The sequence below is a fragment of the Fistularia commersonii genome, chromosome 13, assembly GCF_037954325.1.
Source record: "Fistularia commersonii isolate RoL2024-O1a breed Wild chromosome 13, RoL_Fcom_v1.0, whole genome shotgun sequence".
Taxonomy (NCBI): domain Eukaryota; kingdom Metazoa; phylum Chordata; class Actinopteri; order Syngnathiformes; family Fistulariidae; genus Fistularia; species Fistularia commersonii.
In genome coordinates, this window is record NC_141296.1 from 6105791 (window position 1) to 6119622 (window position 13832).

The 13832-nt window shown below is 38.8% G+C and overlaps 1 protein-coding gene across 3 annotated transcripts in view; it reads right to left on the reverse strand.

Annotated features, from left to right (window-relative positions):
- Positions 1-13832, reverse strand: part of macrod1 (mono-ADP ribosylhydrolase 1) — a 131445-nt gene that overhangs the window by 47016 nt on the left and 70597 nt on the right. For all 3 annotated transcript variants that reach the window (XM_086158543.1, XM_086158545.1, XM_086158544.1), the window contains exon 4: positions 5991-6020. In XM_086158543.1, the coding sequence (XP_086014669.1) occupies positions 5991-6020 (30 nt within the window). The remainder of the gene's footprint in view (positions 1-5990; positions 6021-13832) is intronic.

The window sequence follows — 13832 nt, forward strand, 5'->3', positions numbered from 1 at the left end:
GCCGGCTGACCTCTTATAGGCCAAACAGGCTGTCTGTCAAACTAATGGGGCGGAACACTGGCATATTGCTTTCCCACAATCCCTCAGCACAGCCAGGACACTCAATTTACCTCAGTCAGCTTGTTGCCTAGGCAACATTTTGGATATGTCTGGTAGTGGTTGCAAACACATGCATGTATGCTGCTCTGCATGCAGTTGAATACACATTAATTTGGAAATGTGTAAACACAAACACGGAGAAACTTGTTTCAATTTAAATGTTACAATAAGCACAACCCACACACACACACAGACACGCACTGACTCATTCTGAACAATGACTAGTGTTTATTGATTCAGGTTTTAACACAACCGTAACACTTACTGTTTTTCTTTGTCATGCAGAGCAACGTGGCATATATTCAAACGCAGGGAAGGGAACTCCAAAATTCAACATGGATTTCAATTACTTTTTAATAAAAAGTGTTTCAGTTTTGCATATTTTGAAAAACACATTTATCCTCCTTGTAGATTTATTTACAGGTAAAGCCTGACATGATCTTGAGAAGTTCAGGTAAAATGTCATTTCTATTCCTGCACAGAAAAACATGGTGTTCAAAGATCCTACTCTGAAAAAGGGAAACAAACAGACTGGCGAGCACCAAGAGTCACAACACAACTCAATCCGCTCCGCAGCAGGGGATGTTTAAGCTCTTGCACAGACACAGGAAAAAGGAGAAGGAGAGCTGGAGGATAGGAATGAATAGAGGACGGTAAGATGCCACCGGGTAACAAAGGTACATGTGTTTTTTCGGACGGAAAGATGGCAGAGGCACAATTTGCCAGGGGACCAACGCAGAGTCGAGTCTATCTTTTGCCCAACATGTGATTAACAGTTTTGCTTGACTTCACAAAACCAACACTTGACCACCACTTCTCATCTAGTTCCCTAATCCTGTTGCGATGTCATCGTCATCATAATAGCTGGGTTGTTTTGTATTATATTGCTGTACATCAGGGGGCAATGAGTTTGCTATTTAAAAATATCCACAGTTTTTCTAAATAATTGTGGACTATACTCATAGTGAGTATATAACTGCCTTGATGCATATATTTAGGAATGGCTTGAACAATAAAAGACTGTCACCTTTTAAGAGGCTCATTGCTCATTGATACCGCCGGTGAAAGACATGGAAAAGGCTCTGCCTCTTAGCGTGCCATCTACTATGGTGCAAAACATTATTTGTGTGACACTCCGGATCGATACAAGACGGCAAAACAAATGTATAGTGTTTACACAAAAAAAGACACAAAATTTCATACACACAAACACAGAAGATAAACATCTGATGAACATTATGTAAGGACTAAAACACAAACACGAAAACAGAATAAAGATAGATAAAGCAGTTAATGTCTCTTGTTACATCTTCCACAATTCATGGCTTCTTGCTCATTATTTTGGAAAGAGGAGGATACCACAACTGAGATATTCCAAAAGTATTGCCAAGTTTGATAATAAACAACCAACCAACAATTTAGCTTTACTCACTCTTGCTATGCCTGGATATCTTGAAGTATCAAAAAAGTTGGTTTCTTCACTATATGACTATTTAGTGTGTGTGTGTCTCACATTCAATGTCACTTTATTGTCACATTTGAAGATGATATGACTCTCAGCAGATATTAAATAACTTTAGCGATTAGTTTGAAATCCTGTTTGATTAAAAGCCCTGTGCTCAGCCTCCCTCTATCCCAGCTATTTGTCTCTTCCAATCACTTCGGGAAAAAACCTGTCTCCTTAGCTCCTAAATGCACAATAATGACTCACTGGCGAGCCAGTTAGTTATTGTTTCAGATTTTGAGTGCTATGTCGGCGGAATAGAATGAATGGAAAGAAAAGATTAACATAATCTTTTAGTTTATCTATAATATTCACATAGTCCAGACATTATGATCCACAAAAAGACAACCTGTCTTTATAGCTTCCTTTTTCGTCACTCGTGACTGCTCACATTTTACTGGGGAAGGATGTTATTTTTGTACAAATCTGTGGAAATCACTGCAATGCAGTAAACACCTGAGAAGCAAAGAAGAACCAAGCACATTACAATGCATAAAAGTCTGATTCCTGACAACAGAAATTATAATTTCAGTCATTCGAAGACCAATATCTTAACTGAACAGCCATAAAATTACTTAAAGACATCTGGATCCAACTGAAATTGTCAGTTGTGGGCTATAAGACAGCAAGACATTTTATTCTCAAAGCTGTTGTGTTAGACGCAAGTAAAATGGGCAGATAATGATGTAAGTAATCATGTGAGCATCCAAACTGCACCGTGGAACAGTGAAGCCATAGTACCAGGAGGTACCATAGGGAGAAAGAAACCCAAAAGAAGCAGCATGATTTTTTTGTACTCAATTTTACTTGACATCTCTCCAAGCAGTGTAAGAGACAGGTACAGTAGAACCTTGGCTTATGGATTTAATTTGCTCTGTTCGCAAACTGACCAAATCAGTTCTGCCCATTAAAAATCAATGTGAATCCCATTAATCTATTTTCCAGCTCCAAAACACTCTTTTGTAATTTTTTAGCGGTTTATTTGTGGCAAATATATATGTATATATGAATATATACATATATATTACATATTAGATAAATATATAAATATATATTTATATATATAAAGATAATCGTATTTACTACTGTGTTTCTGGTGTTCTTTCTCTTCTTGCTAGCACTTACTCTGCGTTTTCATCACAAAAGCAGCACGCAAAAGTAAAGCCTTCTCTCATATGAGACCCTCACTAATAATCTCCAGCAAGCTGTCTTTCATTAATCTAAACTAACAATCCCTTTTTCTAGTTCTAAGACTCGAGATCTTTGCTTCATTAACCTAGACACCCCTTTAGCCACGTCAGCCATCTTTAGCACATCTATGTTCCACAGGATTGCACAGACGGTCGACTTTGCCATGATGTAGTGCTTGGCGAGATATGTAACACGAACACTGCTCTCATGTTCATTTCCTTCTTTAGATCGACTGTAATTCTTAGCATCTCCTTGACACCACAAGCATCCTTAACTTTTTTTGGGGAGCCAACATGAGGGCTAACTTCTGAAAAAGCATTCTAACAGGAGGACACAACGATCAACGATGTAAACAAGGAGTACCAAGCACGACTGGCGCTACATTACAACGCCACTTTGCGGAAAGCCCATGAGTTTGTTGTTTGTGTGTTCAGTCACCAAGGCTTGTTCGCAGCTTGATTCACAATATGATCAGAAACACTGTTTATAGGCCGATTTGTTCTTCATAAGCCAAGGTTCTTGAGAAACAATAAGTTCAAGATGTATACGAAATCCCCAGATCTAAATCCAGCCCAGTAGTCGAGGTGATACACAAACAGGTCTGATCTTTGGACTCTAAACCTCTCAATTTCCAAGACTTAATGGATTTCCTGCTAATTTCATGGTGCCAAAAGCTACACCTTTGTAGGTCTGATGCAGCCTATTGCCTTGACAGACCAGGGCCATTTGGCAAAAGGAAGACCAATGTGATGTTATGCAAGTGTCTCAAATGTTCAGTGCACTTGTAAATGTTACAGTAACTATCTATCTGTCACCTTCCAGTCATCTTCAGTATGACTGAAAGCAATCACCTAGGGGATCAAGGATACAAAGAAATGAAGTGAAATAAATTAGAGGCTCCTGTTAGTGTACAAAAAGGTTAATTTCCTGTCTGAGTTTACTTTTGATGTGGAGCCTGAGCTCTACACTCCTCTACACTGTGATGCAAACCATGTCTGCAGCTGCACGTTTGATCTAATTTAATGACTTTTACTCAGGTACCCTCTTGACTGAATGGTTAAGCGCTGTAGAGACCTTTTACCTGGAATGAAAAGCGCATCTCTCTCAAGCTGAATGGACAGACAGTGGGTTTACTGCGTGAAGATTGCGATTTAAGAGAGATGTATACTGAGTGATTCTTTTCCACACATCAAGTCTGCTCATCCATACATCTAACTCTGCAGCCTGATTCCCAAAGATTACTGGACCTTCACTGTTTGTCTCATTTGTCTTCACACTTGAACAGTTATCACCCTCCAATCTCTCTTGTTAGTCCAATTCCTTTTCCCGTCTGCCCTTCCCACTCTCTAATTAACACCCACTGTAGGCTGTATCTGCCTTTGCAAACCCCCAAGGTGTTGGAAAGAGAAACAGTGAAAAGGAAATAAAGATAATAAAAAAAAAAAAGGAGATGAGACAAATGAGATGAGCAAGAGGAAAAGTGGCGCTGAGTGACATCGACACAGATCAAAAGACAGATGCAGATGGTGGAGGCTGGATGGTCTCCTCCAGCTAAATTAAACCAGATGCTATGGCTAAATTTGAATTTAAAAGCACCTCAATGGTAGAGCAACATAAAATATATGTAGGCCAAAATGTTTATTACAGGCACTCATACCGCCACTGCATAGTGTCTGCATTTTTTTGCAGAGATTTTTTTGGACATCGAATAAAGCTCCAGGTGATCGAATGCATGGAAGTTCAAATAGAGCTTGTGTGAGTCTGTGAAAAGGAATGTGATCACTGCTATTGCCTGAGGCTCAGCTGTTCGTTGTCAAAATACAGTGATCTGTGTGCGCGTGTGTGTGTGTGTGTGAAGATGTATTGCTTTTAAAAGAGCACTACAGGCGTGCAAGTGTGTACTTTGAGAGCCGGTGAAACACAGTGCCATTAACAACCAACCTATGCATAAATAGATGTGCACAGCCCATGGAGAGTTGATATAATGGTATGGACTGATAAACGTGGGGAAAAATATGTTCAAATATAAATACATTCCTGAAATATATATATATATATGTATGTGTGTGTGTGTGTGTGTGTGTGTGTGTGTGTGTGTGTGTGTGTGTGTATGCCAACATACATACATATGGGAAGCTTAAAAATACAGTGCTATAAACCTCCTAAGGCTCAAGCTGTTTTTTTCCATGCATTTTTTATTTCTTTTTGCTATTTGAGATTATTGGAGAAAAAGATTAGAGATAAATGATGTCCTCATATGTGGACTCCTGTTCCAAATTTCTTGTTCCACAATTAAGTCACCTATGTGTAACAGAATGAAAAACTCTTTATTTCCAACTTGAACACAGCATTTATTTCCCTGACTGCTTTTGTATGTATTGATAACACATACACACACATTTTTGAACATGTTTTGAATATCAGAGTAAAAACAACATGTTAAAATTCAATTTTTGCCCCTTTTGGACAGTTGAAACTGTTGAAACAAAATATAAAACATTGTTTTGCCCACATATGTGTCCAAAACACTAACAATTCCACAGTGGACACGCTTGTGGACAAAAGAGCTAGAAAGAACTGTCCTCGTATGTGGCCACTTAGCCTTAGGAGGTTAAGATGGTAAGAAGCTTTTTGCCCAAAAGACAAAAGAGCCAGTGGCAGGTTCAGTGCCAACTATATTTGCAAGTGCTTACACACACATACGCACGCACACGCACACACACACACACACTTAACAGATAGAGTGTACATGTTTTAGTAAATGAGGTTGCCGCATTAGTACTACAAATTTATTACAAGTATCGATTAACCATGCCCAACATCACACACGCACACCAAAACACTGAGTCAACAATACACTGAAAAATGGACGTTTACATCCACAGCCCTCCATATCCATAAATTATCGATAACACACTCTTGTGTGCACATGCGCCCAGACAGACATACACTGCCCGCCATGAAAATGCACTTTGAACACCTGCCACAACAAAGCGCTACCGGCTACAAAACATAAAAGAATAATACAGACAGGGACAGCACACACAGGACATAAAACATACTCTCATCAGCTGCCCAGTTTTACAATTATTTAATTTTCAGAGACAGCTATTTGCACCTCAAAGGAGGCTTTTAATAGCAGCGTGCAGGATGAACACGGGCACGTTACAAACAAATCAGACAGGTTGTGACTTACCTCCACCTCCTCCAAGCAAAGTCTTGTTGGCTGAAACACAAATGAGAAGGAAGAAATAAATCACAAATAATTATGGCAATTTTGGTGTTCAATCAATCTTCCACTTTAATCAAGCAAAATGCCTCATAGCCTCTGGCTGAATAATCCAAAAATCAGAGATATTTTGTTTAGATTTTTCGGAGCGGCGGCTACAGTTACAACTGGTAACAATGGAGTTCTTGCAGCATTCAAATGTCATTAAAAAGTTACACAAAAAAAAAAAAAAAAATACTTGTCCTTTAGAATGTTATTTGTCATAGGGCTTCTCACTGAATGTCATTCTCCTTTCCAAAACAGATGTTTTTTTTTGCCAAACCTGAATATAAGTGAATTTACCTGGCCTAGCAGGTGTCATTTAAACCCCTGTTAGATAGATAGAATGAGAAACAGCAGGCCGTGAGCTGTCGATGAGGCCTGAGACGCATGAACACAGCATCAACAACTAGTTTCCCTGCCTGCAGAAATAACGAATAAACTCACACTGGAGCTTCAGAGCAAAAAGAAGATTCCGCACTCTATGACAAGCAGCAGGCAGGAAATTTAGTTCAATTTGTATTTTTGTTACGATGTCAACGATACTCAAGGTTTTTTTTTTTTTTTTTATCTGGAAACAAGAGGGTGCCTGTGGCTTTAATAACACAACTGTTTAGTTATGTTATTAAAGCCACAGGCAGAGGTTTTTCCAACTTGTCCCTTCGAGAATAACTGCTGGTGGCCCCAGTGTGTCCCAAATTAGAGTCAGTGTACATAGTAAGTACTCCCTTTTCATGGCAGACACTTTGATTTGTCAAAGGAAGAAGAGAACAGGAGGAGTGATTCGTTTTAATGTGGCCGCATTGAATTGAGTCTGGCGTAGTGCTTGCTTAACAACCGACGAATAATTTGGAGCTGTGATTAATGTCTATTTTACCTTTTCTTTTTTCTGCATTGAAAATGTAAAAATGTCTGCTGAGACACAGGCATATTTTTGGCAAGCCACTAAAGCTGACTGTGGCTGGTGGTGGTGAAAAGATGAATCGAAAGCACACACAAAGCATGCCTCATCACACTGGTGTAACCCTGAGTCACAAAGGCTATGTCTGCATCAAGGACCTTGTGGGTTTTCACCTAGGAGCCGCTGTTAACAGCTACGAGCTTACACACAAGCGCCCTGTGCGAAACATAAGTCTCTGCCGTATAGGTCCCTTGCTGCAGCAAAATGACATCCGGACAGTCTGGAGCTCACCTATTTTTTTCCAGGCGACATGGACAGTCTAGTGATTTGCTGATAGTTATATTGACTTAACTCCTGCATAACTGTCTGTAGATTTAATGCATATATGAGAAAAATATTCATCAACATTTTGGAAATTTTCCATTTCTCCTATGCTGGGCTTTGAAAGGACAAAGAGGATTTTGAATTCAGGATATACGGTATTTCCTCTGATGCAGCTGTTTGAAATGCTGTAATGCGACTGCCACACTGATGCAGGACAGGACACAGGACAAGTCATCGTGGTATAAAATAACCATGAGTAGCCAGAAAAGAGTGAGGGTGCCATATGCATACATATTGTACAAATGGGAATCTGGTGACCAATTAAATATCCTCTGCAAAGGACTTTCATTACTTGCTGTTTTGATGGTGGTTAGAGGTGAGCACTGTCACAGGTTTTCAACTAGAATGAGGTCTGGGGTTATCATATCTACATTTCATCACCTTTTGATCGCCAGCGGGGACATTACAAGGCTGGTGCGCCATCATATCACAATGAGGTCACGTAACAACATACGGCAGTAGAAACTGATGATTTTGAGTATAGGTAGCTCTATTTGTTGCGATGAAAGCGGAACAACAAACGGGGTTATATGTGATAACTGCTGAAATCTTGTTAAACGTCACACCACTTACAACTGTCCATGCTTTCAATTACATTGAACAGACTGTTGACAGCACATGTAATGGTAATGTTTACTTTAAAAATAATTGTAGTATCAACATGAACTCAAATTATAATATAGTAATAAGTTAGGATATCTTTTGACAATGTGTAATAATGAAGTATATAGCAATAAAAACCTGCAACATAATTTAGAAATGATTCCTTCATGACTCGTATTTAAAAGCTTTGAATAATTATAAATAACAATACAGAGAGTCAATGGCTTGCAATTAAGTGATATTGTAGTTACTTAGTAGGTAGGTTGGATGGTCCTTAGAGATGGTGTGCTAATATTGTATTTTACTGAGAGCGTTCGAGGCATGTAGCAATGACGCTGAGTGCTTCTGTAATAACAGAGTACTACTACCATAGTAGTGATTAATGTGCACACCTAGGTCAAAAGAACAAGATGACCTTGAGCTCAGGATTTCTTTCCGTAATTCAACTCTCTGCACAGTATATAACGTTGTCATCGACCCCTGCCTCCAATGAGATATTTAAACATCTTGGGACGAGCTCTTGACAGACCACAGCAGCACGACAGTGTTACTGCAGCAAAGGAAATGTAGCAGTGATTCTCCAAGCAGCTCACACCCTTCTCAGTTCTGAGAAAATAAAGTTTTGAAATTTCACTGTCAGGCAGAATGTTTGCCACTACACATCCATGTACTTTGTGATAACTAAATGGGTTCTCGGACAGATTTATCAGTGAATACAGTGCGTATAATTAGCGGTGCAGCAGTGGAGAGATGATTAAAAAAGGGACTATGCTGTTGTGGAATCAGCATCTGTTACAGACAGTTACAGCTCCACTGTCGAATTTGGAAAGATACAGGAAATCTTTCCTACCTCATGTTGTAACCCTACAATAACTCACTCTAATCGGTTCTTGCACAACTTCATATTGCCACTTTGCTTATTATGTATTCCTGTCCATTGGTAAATATGGAGAGTCTTTTTTTTTGGAGATTCTCTTTGTACTTTTATACTTCAGAGTCATTCTATTTATTTATTTTTCTAACTTGTAATTTTAATTTTTCAATCTTGCTGCAGCTGCTAAACAATTTCCCAAGCACGGGCTCATTAAAGTACATCTCATATCATCATTTAAAGTCAGTATTACATTAACATTCACTACTAATGGATTCAGCAGCATCATTCCCCAAACACAATATGCCTGCACCTTTACTACCATGAATAGTGAATTTAAATAGTCATGAACACTTAATAAAGTAGTAAAATCAGCAGCTTCAGTATCACCCCATTACTTTTTTGCAAAACACACACACACATATGCGCACACACACACACAAAACAATTGGCAGGATGATCTCAGAACCACAGTCTCGACAAGGGACGGTTGCAAAAATCCAAACACACAAGGGATGCCCCTCATTTAGTAACAGTTTGTCAGTAGGCGTAGTGCTATTTGGCCACACACTCACATAGTCTAATATGCAAGTTGCTGTTACAGATAAGTGCTGAAAATGAAATCCCAAGACTGCCTTTATTTCAATAGTATCTCCACGCTTCCACATAGCCACCGGCCCCCGATGCCTTAATTGCTGTAATACCACTTGCTTTTGGCCTTTCAAACACATTATATTTATATGATCCACTGCGTCTGAGAAAAGGAATTTTCAAAGTCTCTCGTTCATAAAATACCCCTTAAGTATCTAAAGTGTCTTGTACTGTAAATTTGCAGTTCAGTCTCGACGATCACTTTATTAAATTGGTATTTCATGTTTTTTTCTTTACAGTTATCCATGTTGACTAACATGCTCAAGGCTACATGTGGCTAGTTACAATCCCATCCTAATGAAACATTTCCTCTTTGGCCAAAGACAAAGGAAAGATTATGAAGCTCCAGCATGGAGCATTGTCGGGGAAACAAATAACTACTGCAGTGCCAAAGGCTGGGGACTGAAACGATAAGCCCGACTCAGCATTTGGGTCGCAGCATTCAAATATGGAAGATACTCACTGTATGGTATCATTGCATTGGAGAAGTCTTTGCTTTCACATATACTTTAAAGATGTTTGCCAACATCTTTGGATGGACGCTCGTGAATTTGAATTGCAAAGCCTCCTCTGGGAGGTCTGTGCACCATATACAGAAATCACATGGAACTACAAGCATCTCCTTTGATGAGAGAATGTCTCCTCTGCTGGAAACCTCTGCTTTACTTTTCATGCATACATTTTTTCCTCCTCTATCCTTGAGAGGAGCAAACTCCTAAATGGATTCCGGCTTAATCTCTGTGATGTTTTGACGATCATATTCTCCAGAGAGAGCACGGTAAATTCATTCACAGGTTTTCACAGAGGTGATATTTTGCATGTCTACTAGTTGCATTCTTTTTTTGCAGGTATTTGTGCGGGGAAATGCACAAAAGCGACGTTTCCCACATGCTACACAGCCGGCTTTCGGACTGTCAATCAGCTCATTCAGTCGGTGATCCGTCCTATGGATACATTGCCCCGGGCTGAAACGAAGCCATTCATTAACCCTTGACCGCCCGGGACCTTTATCATCTACGCTAATATTGAAGATTTCACTCACAATCTATATGGTGTGTATTTGGATTGTTAAAAGATCAGCAGAAATTATGCAAAACAATAATTCATATCTCATTCATTGTTAGAGTGAGTGTTGGGGCAGAGCCTTAGTGTCCTCTATTGATCAGCCATTGCTGCCAGCAGCCCTAATGAGCATGTGAATGACAGCCCCCCCACACACACACACACACACACACACACACACACACACCCTCCAGCCTTTTACGTGTACTTTGCTCTCTGGGAAAAACACTGTACCAAACACCCCCCACACAGGTGGGATCACTTACTTACTTCGAACCAAGTGCAATGAATCACTTTCTCTCACTCCCTCACAGCATCACTCAAAACCACCTTCCGATTCTATAAGGTGGATAGAGAAATTCTTTGGACTCACAAAACTGAACGAAGTGCAAATGAGACAGTTTTATCCAACATTCGGATGTGTATCGACCCGGTTCATGTATAGGGAGGCGGAATTTACATAGATTTTGAAAATCTGAAGTGAGACTGTCAGAAATATGCGGATGAAGTGTATTTCTTTTGTGTGCATTTTTGACAACATGTTTATTGATTTGTTCCCTTCTCTTAGCATACACAGTCAATCAGAGTGATTTCTTTCAACAATGTTGAACCCACAGGTTTCAACATGCTCATCTGGAAAAGTGGCTGCAAGTACATATTATTGGCAGTGTGCTTGAAACACAGCAGAGGCAGGGCAGGGGCTGACCGCCAACACATTCAGAGAACACTGACTGTGAAATAAAATAACTAATAATAAAAAGCAGGTGACTTGGACAGAAATAAACAGAGCCTCCGACTCAGGTGGGCTTTTTTTTTTTTTTCAGAGAATGATGTAAGATGCAATTCTGAAAACCCACAAAGACAATTCTTTGAGGAAAAAAAATTGAAGCACATAAATCATTTGGTGCAATCTGCCACTGGCTCTTTGCATTCTAAGGTTTAAGTGAAGTTCAAATTGCACATTAAATACATGGGCAGGCTTTTTTTTTTAGTCCAGGGTTGCAAAGGAGACACACTTGGTGAAAAAGTCAAGAGAAAAGCTACATTGCATGCACATCCACACCAAAAGCTGGAAGTGGGAGATCTGAAAGCATAGAAAGAAAGAAATACAGCAGTGACTCACTACATAATGGGGTCTAAACATATAGTTACATAAAAAAAACTCAAACGATATATACAGGTCCAAAGACTACAAAAGCATTTGTACTTGCTACGCCATTTCTGTTTATAATCTTACTCTCCCGCATTCAGAACCTTGAGAGACAGAAAAGCCTGAAAACGTCCCTTTCTTGATGATCAGTAACTTAAATATCTCAATTAAATTATGCATGAAACTTAGTTTGTATTTTTCTGTTGTGTACGCATGCACTGCTGATTGAATTTATATGCAAGTAACAGTTCTTTCTAATTACTTGTACAATTAGCCTATAAAAAAAGATACTGAGATTGAGCTTTTGAAAGTATATAGAGATATGTTCAAGATATATGAGTATAATTTATAACATTAGTATTGTTGTATGTGAACATAATCACATACATTATAATATATGTTTGTATATTCCCATTGCAATTATTACAGCAATTATACATTCAGTACACCACACATATATCCTGAGTTGAAAGTGAGAATAACATAAATAATTTGAAAAATATCACTGTTGTAGTAGTTTACGGTTTTTAATGTATCTGATATCAGATGTTGTGATGGACAGAATAATTTATTTTGTCATCTGCTTTCCCACCATACCTGCCTTGTTTGTATCTGTGTCCTACTTTTACCAAAATGTTATCATGGAAAAACATGCAGAAATGTCACTGACAGCGATTTCTTCACTTTAGAGAAGACAGGGTGTCTCATCTTCTTCAAAACATTTTACTTTTAATGGAGGCAGTACTCAATGAGAAATCTCCATTTCCTCTGTGCGTGTGATGTGTATCTTCCAGATAATCCGATGGCTGTTCGGTGAATAAGCATACAGCATACAAAGGCAAGTATAATAAAGTCTCACAACAAAACTCTTCCAACAAAATGCTGCTTGTGTTTTGATAGTTTTAGAAATGATGAAACAACATATTTTAGTATCTTCCTAGAGCAAACATGCTGACTGAGGCCTGGACGGAGAGTAGAAATGAAGCAGACAGTGCCACACGTGGAACTATTGTGTTTTCGTTACTTAAAAAAAAGGGGAAATAATTGCTAAAAAGTAAATTAATAAATAAGAGTGGTAAAGAAGATTGCGGGGGAGAGAAAAGAAACCCCTTGCAGGAGAACCTGAGAGATGTGGTAAGATCTAATGGCCAGGTTAGACAATATGACAAAAAAAAAAACATGATGCATCATAACTTTTCCTGTCAAAAGCCCATTGTTAATCTGACAGACGCAATCTGCATCAAAATTAACAGAACAAACGAACACTGTCTTAAAGAACAAAAGCATGTCATGCCACGCCATCAACTTCAACGTAACCCATTCTTTCATTTGAATAACTCTTGAATTCGTGAGCAGACATGAAACAAGAAGCAGCATGGGAGCTTTAAAACACTGCGAGTCACATATTCATTTTTAGTGATATGAGGACAGATTGAAGGTTCAAATGTAATCAGTCACTGAAATTCCAGCTTCTTGGATAGCTTTAGATCTGATCACCTCATGATGTATGTCCTGTCAATTGTGTGACTAAGTAGCAAGTAATCACGCATTAAAATGGCTATAAATGTCCGTATGCTGATAATGTCATTGAAGTGCCACTTGTAATTTTCGATGATTTGTGATTGACCGGATTACATTTTGTGCTCAGCACAGATCTTTGACCAGGAAGAGAGGCTGGTGCTTTTCCTGCTATTAATGTAAGTCATGTTGTACTTGTACTTTTTTGAGGGTGAAGAGAGAGAAGGGCATTGCTGGTGTCTCTGCGAACAAAATAAATAAATGTGAGAAGCGGACTATTTAATAGTTAAATAGCAATTATTAGTTAATATTAAAAACAGGTCATTAGGCCTTGTAACCTTTGCATAGTTTTAAATTAGTACATAAAACTCTAGAGTGTAGTGCATTGATAAACAAAATAAGGCAAGTGTTTGCTGGGTTGTAATACATATTAGCACATTGCGTTAAACTGCTGTTGGCTCATTAGAATAATGGAGTCATATGCATGAAAACTCACTGAAATAGAGAAAATGAAGTCTTTAAAAATACAATTTCTATGGCAAAGGATCCACAGACCCTTGCCAAAAAGTGCCCTGACTGCAGTTATATTTCACGCTGCATTTCCAGCCTGAGTGATTTTTGCGGTCTGCC